The 18,058-nt window shown below is 44.1% G+C and overlaps 2 protein-coding genes across 3 annotated transcripts in view; one reads left to right on the plus strand and one right to left on the minus strand.

The window, feature by feature from the left end:
* CACNA1C (calcium voltage-gated channel subunit alpha1 C) overlaps positions 1-17,820 on the minus strand; it is a 463,700-nt gene extending 445,880 nt beyond the window's left edge. Inside the window, exon 1 of the mRNA XM_058420136.1 lies at positions 17,691-17,820. Within this exon, the coding sequence (XP_058276119.1) occupies positions 17,691-17,820 (130 nt within the window). The remainder of the gene's footprint in view (positions 1-17,690) is intronic.
* Positions 5,407-18,058, plus strand: part of DCP1B (decapping mRNA 1B) — a 40,559-nt gene continuing 27,907 nt past the window's right edge. For both annotated transcript variants that reach the window (XM_040062229.1, XM_058420139.1), the window contains exons 1-3: positions 5,407-5,541; positions 7,203-7,243; positions 9,307-9,434. In XM_040062229.1, the coding sequence (XP_039918163.1) occupies positions 5,407-5,541; positions 7,203-7,243; positions 9,307-9,434 (304 nt within the window). The remainder of the gene's footprint in view (positions 5,542-7,202; positions 7,244-9,306; positions 9,435-18,058) is intronic.

The raw sequence follows: 18,058 nt of genomic DNA on the forward strand, positions 1-18,058 counted from the left end.
ACTCCCATTCTTACTGACCTCTAAATCTGACTAATTTTGATTTTGATTCATTTTCACCCTTATGATCTCTGAATTTGGAAGCCTTTTCCAAGGTCTGAGGCTGAACCCTGTATTCCCTGCTGCACTGGGGCCTGCGTGCACGAGGCTCCGAGAATTTTCTGTGCCTGGAATTTTCTGGATGAGCAAGAGGAACTCAGGAGCGCTGCCTCAGCAGCCTCTCCTCTAGCAGGGGCAGCAGCGGTGCCACCAGCCAGAGCGAGAAGAAAGCCGCGGCAGCCTTTGGGAAGGGATAAAAAGGAAAAGGCAACCACCACGCAATGACGGCTCCAAAGGGGCTGGAGGAGAGGAAGCGAGGGGCACGAGGAGCTCAGCGCTCCGCTGGCTCGAGGGGTTTCTGCTGTTTGCCAGAAGAAGGTGCAGCTCAGAGGAAGGAGCGAGCGTGGGCAGGGAGGCAGGCAGCCAGGGGAGGCTGTGAGCTCGGCAGGGCTGTGAACACTTGTTTCTCACACAGTTCACTTCCCCCATCTGTCTGCTTCACGCCGAGGCCACGCACACACCTGTGCCAGGCTGACTTATTAAAGAAAATACGGGTACTGGTACCCAAGTGTGACGGACAAAAACTCTCTAACAGTTTAAAGTTAGAAAGTGTAGGTTTATTACGGCACTGGACAGCGTGCGGGATAGCTCCCAAATACACACCGCAGTTTACACGTGATCTCAGAGTCCTTTTATTTACAAAAGTGTTGAATACCCAGAACACAAATGCACATTCATAACCCTAGTACATCCCATTCCCCCACTTCCTATGGTAATTAGCTCTAAAGCTATCAAGCATGCGTAGTTTGTTCTTTGAAAGGGGTCGGTGGTCCTTTTCATGGGGAGGGGTCCCCAAAATGAGGAAGTAAAGACGTCTTCCTCGTTCTGACCTTTCTACCTTTTCAATGCAAATGTGATAAATGAACCCTTGGTAGGATTCCTATTTCCTGTCTTCGTGACTGTTCATTGGGTTTCTGGGCAGAGGAGGCCAACAATTGTCTTATGTTCCTAAAAGCTATTCATCGATTTCTATATTCTTCATTATAAACACAGCTAACCAAATAAAGTTGACAAGTAATCAGTTATTCTAATATGGAAGAGTGATCCCAAACCCAATTTCTCTTAGTTAATTACTGACTTTTAATTTCAGCAAAGCCTACCTATCTACTTTAGTTAATTTCGGCAAAGCTTATCTCTAACTAAAATCTTAACCCCCCTAAAAATCCTTAATTCTCTAAGGTTTATGTCTCAAGGCCAGAACCAAGGTGCCAGAAGGGCAGGATAGGGACCTGGGGCAGGGCTTGCACGTGCTCAGCACTGCCCCCAAATAAACCCACAGAAAATCACACGCTCGGGGCCAACAATTTGCTGCAGGGAGTGTGCCTGAATCTTTAAAAGTGTCACAGATTCTTGACTGGGAAGGTTTAATATCTGCTTGAACAACCCTCGTGAAAAGGTTTGGCCTAACCATCTCCACATTTTTTTATTAAAGAAGACCTTCAAAATGTCACGCTGCACGGGTTTTGCCTTAAATTGACCTGAATATTACCTGCACAAAATCCTTTTCATGCCACGTCAAAACCAAGATGAGGTTTGGGTTCTTTTAACAAAACAGTATCCAAGTAGGTAGAACACAAAAAATGTGACATTCTAATTATATACTTTGTGAAATTATGACATTTTGAAAGCTAGAAAATTACTTTGTTTCATAAACAAAACTACGGCAAAATCATTCAGGCTCGATTTTACAGTTATCATGAACTACAGGATTACTGACTGTGAGAAAAAGAACCATAGTTTAAAGAATCAATGTTTTTAAGCAGCGATATTTTTGCTAAAACAGCTTTAAGTTTTTAGACGCAGTGTTTCTCTTCTTAACAGCGTCTTGTTTCACTGGAAAATTTTTAGTCTGCTATCAAGTGATCCCATAAAGCAGGGCAGAACTAATGGCTTTATTAAGTATATTTACTTCAGGCTAAATGGCAGGAGCAGTTACATTCCACTTATGCAGGAAAACAGCTGGAACCCACTGAAGGTACCTCAGAGTGTAACAGAAAATAGAAAAAGTCCTGATCAGAAGCTTGGCAGGTTTGCTGGCACAAAACACAATGTTAGGGAACTGTCCATCCAGCTGTGTGAGAAAGGGGCACAGGGACCTGGGATGGAGGATAAAAAGCAGCTACAAACAGAAACACACGGCCAAAATATCTGACAGGTCTGCTTCAAGAGATTTGAAGGGAAAAAAAATAATAATAATTATTAAAAAAGCAGGGCACCTTTTTTAAAGTATTATTGTTGGAGGCAGGAAAAGCATGTGTAAAGGAAAAGTCAGGGAGTGGGAGTCCAAGAGTTTCACATTTCTAAGCCTTGGCAACAAATCTGGACTTTGTGTAAGCAGGAAAATTGCCAAAGAATTGAAGATGATGGTAAAGAGAAGCCCCAGCACATGAGGAGGAACGTGCTTTAAGGGTGCCTGGAAACTGTGAATTGTGAAATATTTAATCAGCAAAAAGAAACTAATGTGCATCTGTTAACTATTCAAGCAACAGCTGACTTATCTTTCCCACTTACTACATTTTACTTTTTTTTTTTTGCCTTTCTACTCTGGTCATGTCCAGACCAAGGACAGCAGTTTTCCTTGTCCAACACAAGCTCATGTACCTTCCTTGCTGTTCCAGGATCTGTAGGTCAGCCAGAGCTTTGCAGTGGAACTGCTTAGAGCCATTTTCCTACCACAGAAAACACTTAGAGAATTCTAAACTCTAAAGCTGTATTTCATCACAGCCCCCAATGAAACAAGGTGGCTTTATACAAGGAGGAAATGAGAGTGAGACAGATGATAACCAGAGTATGTTCAGATGTTTCCTCTCCTAATAGATGCTCGCAGAGCAAGCTGTGGGTCCTTATTCTTACTGATGCAATCTTTGGTGGCCCTCTGGGACACAATAAAACCTGTAGAGTCTCTTCTGAGTCCCAAAAAACAGCCTTTCCTTCTGTCCTCTTTGACAACGTGGCCACTCCTAACTCCACTCAAGACTCACTGACCCGTACACTTAATTCCATGAATTCCCAGCTTGCCATCTCTCAGTTCTCTCCTGTCCTCACTTTAAAAGATGGGAGTCTTTTACCTAGGCTTGCCCCTGTGCTCTTGGAACAGATGCTACTGCTCACTCCATCCCACAGGCTCCATCTGGCCTGGAGCGAGAAGAAGGGAAGAAAACACAACAGCAGGCCTCATCCCCTCTGTCCAGCTAGTGTCCTTTTGAAAATGTTGTGGCAGGAATATTGCAAAGCATTAAGCCAGCATCCACTACCGCCACCTTGGTTCTTCCAGGGCACCCTGTTCTCTGGAAGTAAATATATCCCCCTTCTGCTCCCGTACAGGGAAGAGGGCACTGCCTCCAGAATGGCTGCATCAGTCTGAGGTGATGAAGTAAAAACAATTTGCTCTTGCAAGGGTTCAGGCAGGATGGTTAAGCAAATCTTTTCCACGTAAGTATGTACTGAGCTTATCTGCACGCCTCATAAAGCTCTTGTATTTGCTGTAAACTGTCAGTACCAATAGATTAATGATAAATATGTGCGTCTGACGGGAAAACGTGGCAACTGATGCCTTGGTCTTGTCCATCTGTTGCTCGCTGTTTGTATAACATATAACATATGCATATTATAGTATGCTTGTTTAGGTTTCAGCTGCTTGTCTCACATAAAAGCACACATATATATATTTGTGTGTGTGTGTGTGTGTGCGTATATATATAAATCTGTGTGCATATATATATATTGATATATATTTGTGTGTATATATATCCACATGATATATATTTGTTTCCCCTGGGAGACTCCACAGCCACCTTGGGCAGCTGTTCCAGTGCCCTGCCACCCTCAGTGTAAAGTTCCTCCACATGCTGAGGTGGAACTCCTGGTGTTTTAGCTTGTGCCACCACTCCTCATCCTGTCGCTGGGCACCACTGCAGCCTGGCACTTTCCCCTTGGCGATATTTACACGTACTGATGAGATCCCCCTTAGCTTTCTCTTTCCTAGAGAGACCTAAAGCTGCACCAAACAGGGGCAGCTCCTAAGGGATGAGGCCAGCCAGCAGCAGCAGCAGCAGCACGGTGCTCCCAGGACAGCGAGGAGCTGAGGCTCAGCGGGGCTCACTGGGTGAGATGTGTGGGATGGTGCGTGGAATGGGACGTGGAATGGCGTGTGCCCGGGCTGCTGTGGACACTCCAGGTGACCCCGTGCGCTGTTGTGGACACTCCAAGTGACCCTGTGAGCTGCTGTGGACACTCCAGGTGACCCTGTGCGCTGCTGTGGACACTCCAAGTGACCCTGTGAGCTGCTGTGGACGCTCCAGGTGACCCTGGGTGCTGCTGTGGACACTCCAAGTGACCCTGTGCGCTGCTGTGGACACTCTAGGTGACCCTGGGTGCTGCTGTGGACACTCCAAGTGACCCTGTGAGCTGCTGTGGACACTCTAGGTGACCCTGGGTGCTGCTGTGGACACTCTAGGTGACCCTAGGTGCTGCTGTGGACACTCTAGGTGACCCTGGGTGCTGTTGTGGACACTCTAGGTGACCCTGTGTGCTGCTGTGGACACTCTAGGTGACCCTGTGAGCTGCTGTGGACACTCCAGGTGACCCTAGGTGCTGCTGTGGACACTCCAGGTGACCCTGTGAGCTGCTGTGGACACTCCAGGTGACCCTAGGTGCTGCTGTGGACACTCCAGGTGACCCTGTGTGCTGCTGTGGACACTCTAGGTGACCCTAGGTGCTGCTGTGGACGCTCCAGGTGACCCTGTGAGCTGCTGTGGACACTCCAGGTGACCCTGGGTGCTGCTGTGGACACTCCAGGTGACCCTGTGAGCTGCTGTGGACGCTCCAGGTGACCCTGTGAGCTGCGGTGGACATTCCAAGTGACCCTGTGCGCTGCTGTGGACACTCCAGGTGACCCTGGGTGCTGCTGTGGACACTCCAAGTGACCCTGTGAGCTGCTGTGGACACTCCAGGTGACCCTAGGTGCTGCTGTGGACACTCCAGGTGACCCTGTGTGCTGCTGTGGACACTCCAGGTGACCCTGTGCGCTGCTGTGGACACTCTAGGTGACCCTGTGCGCTGCTGTGGACACTCTAGGTGACCCTGGGTGCTGCTGTGGACGCTCTAGGTGACCCTGGGTGCTGTTGTGGACGCTCCAGGTGACCCTGTGCGCTGCTGTGGACACACCAAGCGACCCGGCGTCACTCCGTCCCTGCCGCGGCAGGCCCGCCCCATCCCGGGCGGCCGGCGCTCGGCGCTCGATTGCGGCGGCTGCTCGCGGGGCGGCGCGGCTCGGCGGTGGATTGGCGGGGGCTGCGCGGCGGGCGCAAGATGGCGGCGGCGCTGGGCCGGGGGCTGGACATCAGCCTGGCGGCGCTGCGGCAGCACGACCCCTACATCAGCGGCATCGTGGACGTGGCCAGCCAGGTGGCGCTCTACACCTTCGGCCACCGCGCCAGCCAGTGGGTACGTGCGCGCGCCCCGCCCCGCCCCGCCCCGCCCACCGCGCGCCCCGGGGGGCGGGGCCTCCCCGCGGAGCGCCACGCCTCCCTCGGCCACGCCCCGCCCACCGTGAGGTGTGAGGGTGGGGGAGAGGGCGGGGCCTGCCGGCGTCCACAAACGCGTCCCCAAAACGCGTCTGCTAAATGCGTCCCCTAAATGTGTCCTCGGTGTGCCCCAAATGCGTCCCCAAAACGTGTCTGCCAAACGTGTCTGCTAAATGCGTCCCCTAAATGTGTCCTTGGTGTGCCCCAAACGCGTCCCCAAAACGTGTCTGCTAAACGTGTCCCCTAAATGTGTCCTCAGTGTGCCCCAAACGTGTCCCCAAAATGTGTCTGCTAAACTTGTCTGCTAAATGCGTCCCCTAAATGTGTCCTCGGTGTGCCCCAAATGTGTCCCCAAAACGTGTCTGCTAAATGTGTCCCCTGAACGTGTCCTCGGTGTGCCCCAAACGCATCCCCAAAACGTGTCTGCTAAATGTGTCTGCTAAATGTGTCCTTGGTGTGCCCCAAACGTGTCCCCAAAATGCGTCCCCAAAATGTGTCTGCTAAATGCATCCCCTGAACGTGTCCTCGGTGTGCCCCAAACGCGTCCCCAAAATGCGTCCCCAAAACGCCTCCCCAAAATGTGTCTGCTAAAAGCATCCCCTGAACGTGTCCTCGGTGTGCCCCAAACGTGTCCCCAAACGCGTCCCCAAACATGTCCCCTAAACATGTCCCCTAAACGTGTCCCTAAACGTGTTCCCGGTGTGCCCCGAACAGCCGCCCTTGGCACGCTGGGGAGCGCTGGGAGTGGAGCTTTGGGAGGCTGCATGGTGGAGGAGTCCCACCACCGGTGCTGGAGGCTGGGAGAAAAGGGTTTAACCTCGTGCCGTGGGAGGCTGGGGTTCAATCTGGGGTAGCGTAGGCTGGGGTTTGGTCTAGGGCTGTGGAGGCTGGAGTTTAACCCAGGTCTGGTTTTTATCCCAAGGCCATGGAAGACTGGGGTTTAACCCAGGTCTGGTTTTTATCCCAAGGCTATGGAAGACTGGGGTTTATCCAGGGCTGGGGTTTAACCCAGGCCTCAGGCGCTCCTCTGCCCTTCCAGCACCTATAACAGAACCCAAACATGTGCAAAAGAGTGGTGCAGTTACCTGTGCTAAAAGCATTGTTGTAAGATGTACAAATGTAATTACCTTGGGGAAACTATAGGTAATAGAACGTTCAGGCTCTTGGCAGGTGGTTCTTGGCTTGCTGTAACAGCAAGGCTCAGGGCCTGTGTTAGAAGAACCTGCCCAATCTGCTTTTTGTGTCGTTTTCCCCCATTTCTGTGCCAAACATCACTGCTGAGGGCAGGTCCTCTCTCTGCCTCGTGCCTGTGTGTTGTGCTCAGGTGTAGCCTAGAATTAACCCAGTGCAGTGTTGAATGTCCTGGTGGTGTGCCTGCAGCATTTTCTTACCTTACCTCAAACCCTGTGCTTGCTCCAGCCTCTCAGCACCAGCCCATGAAATTGGGTTTAGTTATTTTTTTCCTGCCTTGGATGGGAGGGGTGTAGCTGATGGTGCTGGTAAAGCAGAGAAAAGGGACCTCACTGATGGTGGGCAAAACGCTGCCCTGTTTTCAACTTTCTTAATGTTCCTTTCCTTCAGGAGAAGACGGATGTGGAGGGAACGCTGTTTGTTTACACAAGGTGAGGACACTGCATTTTGACATGCACAGGTGAAATCTGTGGATATGGAAAAGCTGGCTGGGATGGAGCACGGTTGAATGAAATAAAAGGCTCCCCTTTGTCCAAGGGCAAAAAGAAACCGAAACTGCCACAAGCAAATGTGGGAAAGAAAACACTCTGAAGGAGATATGACCTTGTATGTTGATAAGACTTCCAAATGTGATTTAAATTTCAGTATGGGTAAACTGTAGAAATCTTTTGTGTTGGTTTAAATAGGATTTGCAATTTAAAAGTGTCTGAACAAAAAAAGAGTGAAATAAATAATGATACTGCTTAAAGGAAGGGAATGGCAGAGCTTTTGGAATATTGTGTCTCCTACTTAAGGAACTTTCATACTACTTGTGTCTGTTCATTTTTCATGCATATTTCATCCAACATTTTGGATGCTTTTAATGCTTTCTTTTAGCAGGAGCTCTGGTTGTGGCTTTCAGAGCATCATTTTTTTGCACCGTATGTTCCAGCACGTGTTTGTTCTGTTGGGAAGCCTGCCCTGTGCTGGAGTTTCCATGTTGTTGCCCCATTCCTCTGTGACTGCTGTTAAAATCAGAAATTTACCCAGTCAGCAGGTCTTGCAGTAGCTGCTGAGGTGCAACACCAAAGCAGAAAGTTACTTTTTCAGCTTTTATATCAAAGAGGATCTGGTAGGAGAACTGAGAAAGCAAGAGATGGTTTTGAGAAGTGTGAGAGCCCAAGAGTCTGTAAGCTTTTTGGGAAGTGGGAATGCAGGTTTCAGTCCTTGCAGCTCTCCTGCACCAGCAGTGGCAATGGTCATGAGTCATTTTTCTAAGCTGCTCTCAGGAAAGTGGAGATCAGATGCTGTGAAATTGCCTCCACGAGAGGCAAGCAGCTGCCCTTTGTTGTGCTGGCTCTAGGTGGATGTGGTGACTCGTGTGCTGCAAAACAGAAGCATTATTTCCTGGTATGTTGGTTTCAGACCTCAGGAACTGACAACTTAAAACCTGGTCCTTCTGGTATTTGTTATCTTTCACTGTTGCTTTTGTTGCCTGGGGAAGTTTCCATTTAGGGCACAGGTTGCTGCCCGGCTGCACTTTAGGCAGCAGTATGGAACAGGCTGTGAACTGCAACATCATGCATTGCCCTCATCATCAGCTTGAACGTTCATTTTCTGTGACTTCAAACAAATTTATGAATTCCTGTGGAAAAGGCATTGCCAGCAGGCAGTTTGGAGACCACTGGTGCTGCCTTGGCTTCTTCTCATTACCTCTGTCACAAAGTAAAATGATGTTACCGTTTTGAGCTTACTGCCCAGCTCATCTTTGAGGATTCGAGGAACAGTCAAAACATCAGACTTCCAGCTGGGTGCACACCAGTGGAAGTAGACTGTTTGTTTGCTTTAGGTATTTAGGACCCTTGCAAACAAGGATTCTTGTCAAGGATTTCCCTTTTGTTTGTTTTGGGTTTTTTTGTTGACTCCAATCCTATAATGCAGGTTCCCGTGTTTCGGTTTCATAAAGAAATCCACACACCAGCAATAAAGCAGAGGTGGCACTTTTCCCAGATGTTCAGCCATCATCTTTTCCTTTATTGCCAAACTTGGTTTGGGAGGAGTGTCTCCTGTCAGGATCATGACAGGTTGAACAGTTTTACCTAAGTGACTCGAAGTGTCATCTCCATGAGTGAGCATAATGATTTAGAGTCCTAGCATGGTTTAGGTTCATAATTTATCAGGGACCTTTCAGGGATGGGGGAGGATTCACAGCTGCTCTGGGACAACCTGTTTCAGTTTCTCACATGGTGACTTTTATCCTTACGTTTTAGGTGGCACAGAAAATCCTCTCTTTGATGACTGTTAGTATCTGCATTTGTTAACCTGAGTGCTGAGAACCTGGCCAGCTCTGACTCGTTTTAATTGCTGCTTAATTATTTCCTTGGCAACAAAATTAGATTTTCGTAGTGCCTCTTAGAAGTAAATAAGTAATGAATTCGGAGCACTACGCCACAAAGAAATTCTTGTGATTTCCTTTTTCCTCGGCTTGATGGGATTTCTACTCGTTCCTTTTCAGATCGGCCTCTCCAAGGCACGGTTTCACAATTATGAACAGGCTGAGCATGGAAAATCGGACGGAACCTATCACTAAGGACCTCGATTTCCAGCTCCAGGACCCTTTCTTGCTCTACAGAAATGCCAGATGTAAGTATGTGACATGTTGGGTTAAATGCTGGAGTCAGGTTCTCTTGGGTCTGTTCTTGGTTAAGGCAGTCCAAGTGCAGCATTCAAGGGGGGGAAATTGAAGGAATGCATTTTGATTTTTTGGCATGCTGGAAGAGAAGAATTGCTCAGTGTTCCCTAAAATGCCACTCCACTAAAGGAAGTATTAGGATGTGCTTAGGAGTAATCTCCTCATTTAACTGACAAATTGTGGATGTTTGTGGTTGCCTGTATGTGATGGGCTGAGAGAGACAGACAAAAAGTGTGTGTGTGCGTTTTCTGAATACACCCAGTCACTGCTGGGAAGTCTCAGTGTCACATTTGTAGTCGATTTTCTGCACAAAAATAGACAAATGCAGCCAATTCAAGCCCTGTGTTCTGCTCCAGAGTGCTGTTCTTGGAGCATGTTGGAAGGCAGGTTGCCTCTCAACTATTAGGCGTAACTCTTGACAACATGATGCTGAGTCTAATTTAAACCCCGCTGAAAGACAAAGTGATTACTTTGGGCTTTCTGTTGATACTGCTTGATTATCTTTGCACAAGAATTAGCAAGTGTCAGAAATGAGTGGAAGACATGAGGAAGCTTCTTTGTGCGTGCAGATCTGCACACAGGCTGTTACCGTGTGCGGGGAGCAGTTGTAAATCCAGTTTGGAGCTGTGCTTGGAAGCAGAGCTGTAGTCCCTGATCTGGGCTTTGTCCTTTATGCACAAAAGCAGATTTCTGAAGTGGTTTCTGTGAACTGTGATGCTCAAGTGTTCCCTCTGGATGAAGTGAAGGCAAGAGCAATCCGTGGTTGGCAAAGCAGCCCCATTTGATGATCTGCTATAGAGCTTCTCATTTCATAAACTAATTTGGAGTGGGGAAATATATCAAGAGGGAATCCTGTTGTTCACACACACTAGGTGGTAGAAGCAATAGAGAAAGAACATTCTCAATAGCCTAAATGAAACTGCTATTTTTGAGACCATTTGCTAGGCTGACAAAGAATTGGAATTCAGAAGGAAACTGAAAAGAGTTGCAGACATCTCCAGGCCAACCTAGACCGGGCCAGACATTAGGATTTCAAGTACTGTGACACCTCTTTATTCCCTCTGATTTTGAAGGCTTTTTCTGATGTAGCTGTAATCTTGTTTAATCTCATTTTGAAGCTTCACTAGGAGTTTATTCATGTATACACCAATACCTACCTATTGAAACCTGATCTATTAATCTTTCATAATGAGTAATTAGAAGTTGTCATAATTCTGTGATGACAGAAAATAAGTTTTTTTTTAGTCTGATTACTGCACATAAATTGTAACTTGTTTATTTTTTTGCTAAGAGAAAAATCAGGGGTTTGGAGATGTAAGCTCTTTTTTCACTGAGAGGCATGAATATTTTAGATTTGCAGGGTCTCAAATACAAGTAGCGGCCTGTGCTTCTGAGCAGGATGCCTGGGTCTGTGGATGTGATTTTTACCAGGCTTAGCTGTTTGATCTAACCATGGCTAAATCTATGCCTTTTAACTGAATTGAGAATTTGGTTGTCTGAGAGCAGATTCATTCTTGCTTTTCTAAAAAAAAAAAAAAAAAAGAAACCTATAAATTCTGTCAATATCAGGTGAGTTCTGGTGTAAGGATATGTTACTCCTAGCTGTTTATCTTCCTAAAATACTCTTACAAAGGCTTAGTTATTATTTCTTCAGGAAAACTGAAGGTTTTGATGCTTCAAAGGAAAAGCTGTTGTTTTCTCAGATTTTCATGAAGACATCTGTTTCCAGAGCAAATTGGAAGACAGCTTTTACCAACTCATTTGACTTTTCCAGGTTTTCTTTAGGTGCCTAGAAATAATTCATGTGGTGATTTCTTCACTGATTTGCAGACACCTCTCGCCCTTTCTTCCTTATTTTGTATTTCAAAGCCTTTGCAACATAAAATAAAGGGATCTCCTTGACAAATGGGTTTTCACAAGGGTCTGATGCAGACACAGTTCTGAATATCCTCTTGAATTTTCTATGGGGATATTTTCTTGCTCTTGTGCTTTATTGTACAACTTGCCTTTACAGTTTTTTTGCAAAACTAAGGCTTGAGGCTTATTATAAATGAAGTTTTCCTACAAAACTGAGGCATTTAGGCCCTTATGTTGTAATATTATTTTTATCTCCTGCTTTCACATACTAACAAGGAGTACTCAGTAATAGCTGTTTACTTGGCAGAACAGTGGACAGTTTGGCAGTAATACTTAACAGGATCTGGAAACAAATTATCTTTTTCTAACTAGTTGTTTAACTTGGTCAGTTCTTAGGCTGCTTTTCATACGTGTCTTCTTATTAGATCTAAAAAATCTAACCATTTCCTCTCTGTTTCTAATTTCTGGCCCTGCCCATTGTTTTGTTTCTTCCAATATTCAAAATTCATTTTGTACAGCTGAATATCTGTGGCTGGTTGTATCACACAGTCTAAAATAAATCCTTTTGGCAGCTAAAGGTGGGACTTGTGTACTGGACAAACCCAACAACATTCTGTCATGTAACAGCTATCCTTTTGTAAAGCTTGCTTTGTATCCAATATATGAAAAAATTCCAAAATTATACATAATAAATGTAAATTTTAGAAATACTTAAAAGAAAAAAAAATTTCATATTTTTACTTTTTTTCATATTTCTTTTATTGTTTCTTATGATCCTGGTCATCTTAAGTTGAAATATTGTCTAAACACCATGTTGGAGTCTAATCCCAGGACTTTTCAGGCTGGATTTGGGATCCATGCCAGTTAATATCTGTGCTAATCCACTCTTTCACAGCAAAGTTTTTTGTTTGGGAAATCTGTTAGGGTAGGGCTGGGGTTATTCATTTCAAAGCCAGGACAGAAGCTCAAATCACACTTTTTATTGCCAGCAGAAGTCTTTGTCCGCCAAGGAACAGAAGGTTTATGGATCAAACAGGCAATTTTCAGCGTGACCTTTAAACTTCTGTAGTTAACTGCAATTTTAGGTGCTTGCTTTCTCAGAGCAAGACAGTAGTTCCTGGTTTTGTTTAGATGATCTAACAATTTTAAAGAGTTTTTGAAATTTCATAAGTTATGTATTTGACTAATCTCAACTACGTAATTATTACTTTTTTCATTAGTTTTTGGGGAAAAAACAATGTTATTGGGAAAACCAATGTTCAGAGCCTGCTGCTTAAGCCTTGATGCTGATTGATATGAGGTAGTTCAGAAGAAATACATAGCAGTAAATTATTGATTAAATTCCCTTGATTTTCTCCCTTTAGCAGCTGTATAATAATTACAGCTATTCCCCACTCTCTACTGTACCGGGTGTTTGTGTCTGCGTGCTGGCTCAGGGAATTATTTCTTGATTTCCCTCATTTACCTTTTCATGACTGAATACTGCTTTCAATGCTTATAGGAAATAGAGAATTTGGGGAATATTAAGTTGCTTATCTCAGAGCTGGGCTTCACCTTGAGCATTTCAGCTGCCAAGAACACAAGATCCTACCTTAAAATAGGATGCTAATTGTGACAGTGATCCGATACAGGTTAATTGGGTGCTTCTCTGCTATATTGAGTGGAGACAGAAATTGCGTGACACGTCAGCCGGTATTCTCTCTCTGACAGTTTCTGTACCCATTTGGACACAGAATTTTCACTTCTGTGCCACCCTGTAGCAAGGGCTTTGCTCCTGTCATGTCCTAAGGCTGAAATGGAATAAAACCTTCTAGTAAAAGGTGTCTGCTGAGTTTGGGCTTTTGCTGAGGTTCAGCAAGTGGTGCAAAAGGGTTTGCATGTGCTCTGTGCATAACCCCACACTTGTCTCGGTTTTTCTGTTTAACCTGCCACCATATCTGTCAGAACCCTGCACATTTTGTATTATTTTCCCAGATTCCGACACTTCAGAGACATCTGCTAAATGGGATAGGAGGGAGAGGGAAGTTTGCCAGCTGTCTAAAGAAATTTTGTGGGTTTTATCTGTGGTTTGTGGGGTTTGGTGTTCTGTTTTTCCCCTACCCTGTAGTTCATAATTATGTAAGAATTTTTTTCCCAATATATGCCTGGGGTCAAGTGGTTGTAAAACAATTAGGAAAAGGTAACAGTATATATTTTCCTCAAACCATTATTTTTCATTCTTAGATTGTGTTACAGCATCCACGAGCCCTCTCAAATAGAACAACTCATCGTATTTTGAGACTGATTGTGGCTCATTTTAGTTCAGCCTTCTAAGGAAATACATCCTGATAAAAATGCAAATAAATTATAAGTGTCCCTTCAAGTAGCATTTCCCTTGTAGGAAAATCTTAGCTTAAAGACTTAAAAAGTTTACTTCTGAAGGGAAAAGGTAGGAGGCAACAAGAAGAGAATCAGAGTGATATGTAAAAAAGAATATATGATGAAAAACAATCTTCTTTTGGCTACCATAGTCTTTTTTTCCCCTTGAAATGTGTTCATAGTCTACATTATTGTGTAACCTCTTCTTTCTTCTGATTTTTTTTTTGCTTGTTTGTTTGTTTGAGAATGAAACCAGCATTTGGTGGTTAAATTTCCTTGTGTATATACTTAAACTTGGCCTTCTGCATACTGACCAATAAACTACTACTTGCTCAATTGCGACAGGCAAGATATTCCAGCCTTTGTCTTTATGATGTCATAGAGTATCAGTTTGATGGTTTTTGTAAACTGGTAAAAATACCAGTTTAGAAAAGGAGAAGCTTATTTATCAGCCTCCTTCCTATCAGGTCCAGTATCAAAACCCCAACAGGATGAATGCAGAAAATCGAAATGTGTATTCGATTGATTATTCCCCGAATGCTCATTCATCTTCCGGAATTTTGAAACAAACACCTGTAAATGTGTTTAACTTAGTCCAGTTTGTATTATTTTTTTCTCTAAATGTCTCCAAATCAGTGGTTTACTGATTCAGAAATATTACATGGCTTTCTGTTGCTGCATCATTAGGCAAAATACAGTGTTTTGGTCACAACTGAATAACTTAAAACCAGGTTTTTTTAGCCTTGTTTGCAGAATTATTACTCTGGGCTGCTACAACCTTTGTGTTTTGTTTAAGAAAATATTTCTCTAGTTTAAAACTCGTTTGTCAATTTGAAACAAAAGTGCAAACTCCAACTGTAGAAATGGTACGTGATTTCAGCAGAAGGGCGTTGCCCTTTTTAGGGATGTATTTTTCTCAGCCTGGTTTTTTGCTAAACACTTTTGGGTAAAGCTATTTTTTAAAGAGCCTGGGCTGACTATTGCCATTTGTTCAGAATACAAGTGGTGGTGGTTTACCTGAGCTTCTGTCCTTGGAGACATTTTTCTCTCAGAGATACAAACAAATCTCTCCTCCTTTCCATTCCAGTTTCTCTCCTTTGATCAGCATTTTAAAAATTCATCGTGTATCCAGCAAAACAGAACAACAGCAGAGGTCATGATTATCTTCCCTGACCTTAAAGTGAAACCTCAGTTTTGCTGAGAGTGTTGGAATGCTAACACTCTTGAGCTTAGGCATTATTTTCCTTTTGTAAATTTCCAAAGGAAACATTCACACTGAAAATAATTATTGTATTTCTAAGAGTTAATTCTAAACCCAGAAAATGAAGGATGCAGCGTGAGCTTTGTCAAGTTGCATGCATTTTTTTGGAAACCTCTTTAAGTTTCTGTCCAACTTAACTATTTTAGAGTTTGTCACCTGCAGGTTTTCTTGAGAGAAGCAGGCAAGTTTCTCACTGCCTCTATCTGTTGGATTCTTAGTGATGATCATTTTTTTTTTGTGTGAGGTGGCCTCTAGCTCTCAGTTTATTGACTTCCTTGTACCTACACTCAGAAATCACCCGTTCATAAATCAGTTTATAAAAGCACAGATAAAAGCATTGCTAATTTTCTACTACATTTCCCATATGTTTCCTGCCATTGTGGTTTATACTTCAACTAACCAATGATTTTAACGTGCTTTGAAAATGGTAAAAATTACTTCAGGATGTCAAGGAAAATAATAAACTGCCCCTTGGAAATAATACAGATACCAATTTACATTTTTATCAGTAAGACCATAAAATACGTGCATTTATATATTAGATTTTCATGCCTTCTGTATCACTTTTATTTTCAAGGCTACCTGAAAACCTTTAATGCCTGCCTGCTGAGATATAAAAACATTATTCTAACTTGCTGGCATAAGTTAATAGTGCAGTCAGGGATAGATGGACAGGCAGCAGTGCTGGCTCGAGGAAAGTGGGGTTTACCATCAGGAATTAAGGTTTTTCAGTCAGGTTATTTGGCTTGCCTCTTCTAGAGCGCACAAAATACAGGGTTTGAAACCTGTAACTAAGCTCTGCTTGAATCCACAGAAGGAGGAGCAGATTTTTAACCTAAGGAAGGGAACAGGAAAATTAATTAAAAATAAACTGGCTGAAAAAGTGCCGTAGAATATGGGTTTTATGGAAGCCTGTGGTTGGTCATGATTTATTCTTTCCCCAAGTGTCTCTCATACTGAAGCTGCCACTATTCTGAGCTGGACTAAGTGAACTGCAGAGGCCCCAAGCAAACTAAATTATTATTGTGACTCTGGGAGTAGCAGCTATTAGTTAATTCAGCTTTAGGGCGGTTGGAACTTTTTTACTGTGTTTTGTGGAGAATATATGTCCTATGATTTAGGTTTTCCTGGTTCATATTTAAAAAAAAAAAAAAAAAAAAAAAAAAAAAAGCAGGAGGAACTGCAAAATTCTTTAATTCTTTTTTTTTGTTTGTTGCTATTAAAGCAAAATTGTTTGTACTAATAAGTGTTTCTAAATTTAGTTTTTCCGGGGCTGCCTTATTATTAATATTTTCCTTTAAATTAAATAACAGTTTGTGGTTTTCAGTGGAATTTGTAGACACCACTTCTGAAGGCCTTAAGTATTAATATTTGATGTGTAACACCACGTCCCTTGCCATGCCATGCAACTCAGCGCAGATATTTCTGTTCAGACTTTCTAAAAAAGACATTTTAGTTGTTTCTTCCTCACCCTTCCTACCTTGAGGATTTGGTGCCGATTGTGGAAGCCTTTTGGCTGGGCAGAGCAAACAGTTTAGAATGGTTTTCGTTCGCTTTTTGCAGCTGTAACTGTGATGACTGCAGCCATGGTTTTGCTCTAAGGATGTTTTTCTGTTGTGTGTTGAAGGTGCTTTAAAAGAAGTTAGGAAAAGAAGAGCAGTGATCCTAATGTAGGTTTTCAGTTTCAGCCCAGTCTGGCAGTCACAGTATGCCACGTGAGAAGAAACAGGCTAAGGGGCTAAGACAAAAAAGCTGCGTGGTTTTTGGATGGCTGGTTATTATTTTATGTGTGGTGCAGCTGTATCTCAGCTCGGGCACACAAATCAGTAGGAAAGGGGTATGGAATAGAGTTAGGACCATCAAAGGTCCAACCTTTGGAGATGAGTTTCTCTATGGGGTGGCAGAAGAGTACTGCTGCATATATGTGCTAGACACAGTCTTTGTTTCCCATTTATGGATGTCAGCATGTAAGCAACAAATTAGCTTGTCTGCAGGTCTGCTGTGGAGAGTGCAGTGCCAGTGCTGGGCATTCCTGACGTCTTTTCAAGATAAGATAGGCATATGATGCAGTAGTGCTCAAGAGCTGGGCTTGCAGCAGATAATGAGGGTTTTTTTCGGAGGGGTGATTTTCACGTGACTACCTGTTGCCCTCTGCCTCACACATCCCTCCTCGTACAGCATAAAATGGTAGGAGTTTCATGAGCAGGGGAAATGTGTACATGAGTGCCTACATCTTTCTCCTGCAAACAAGGATATTCCAGAGCTGGTTGCTTTTTCACAAATCCCTTGTGTAACCGCCTTTGCAGCTTAATCCCTTCACGTACGCACACACGTATTTAGTATTCTCAGCTTTCGTATGTTTTAAACTTCTTAGCCTGTTTGCCTACAATAAAAAACCCGTTTCTTTCTTTTCCCTTAGACTTGCATTCCTTTTTTTTTTAATCATATCACAGCGGAAGAGGGAAAGCAATGTTCATTAGACGCTCAAAATGCAATACACAACCAAGAGAAGCCGTCCATCTACTTAACTCCCCAGATCTGAGAATTACCAGAATTATCTAAATCCCGCGGTGGTGTGATCACACATTCAGGGCTTCCCAGTACATTATCACCAAATACTGCAGTGAGGCATTAAGGTAGTCTCCTCCATTACACGGATTGCTCTATTTAAACAGGAGGGCAACGCTCCCAGAAGGGTTTGTGTGCACACGAGTGGGTGATGCTGTCTTACCTCCAGGTTTGATGTAGAAGCAGTTCAGCTGAGTTTCGTGCACCAGCTTCCCCTTGTACTTGGCGTCGGGTTCCCCCGGCTGGTGGCTGGACAGGGGGTGATAGGCTTGTCGAACCAAGGCTTGAAACATTTTAAAATTCCAAGGAGCGTTGAAGCAGCTGAAGCTAAGTGTATTTTCTATAGATAGCAAAGGCACATTCCTTTGGGTGAATTTCCTTGCTTCGGGGTTATGTAAGAGCCTTGTACGGAAGTTAAAACCTGAATATTGTTTGAACTTGCTGACAACTGGATCTTCTAATCTAGGAACTGTTTTCTAGCTCTTTGAAACTTTTTCATTGCATTCTCCTTCGTTTCCTTGCTGTTCACTC

The sequence above is a fragment of the Hirundo rustica genome, chromosome 4 (assembly GCF_015227805.2).
Source record: "Hirundo rustica isolate bHirRus1 chromosome 4, bHirRus1.pri.v3, whole genome shotgun sequence".
Lineage (NCBI taxonomy): Eukaryota > Metazoa > Chordata > Aves > Passeriformes > Hirundinidae > Hirundo > Hirundo rustica.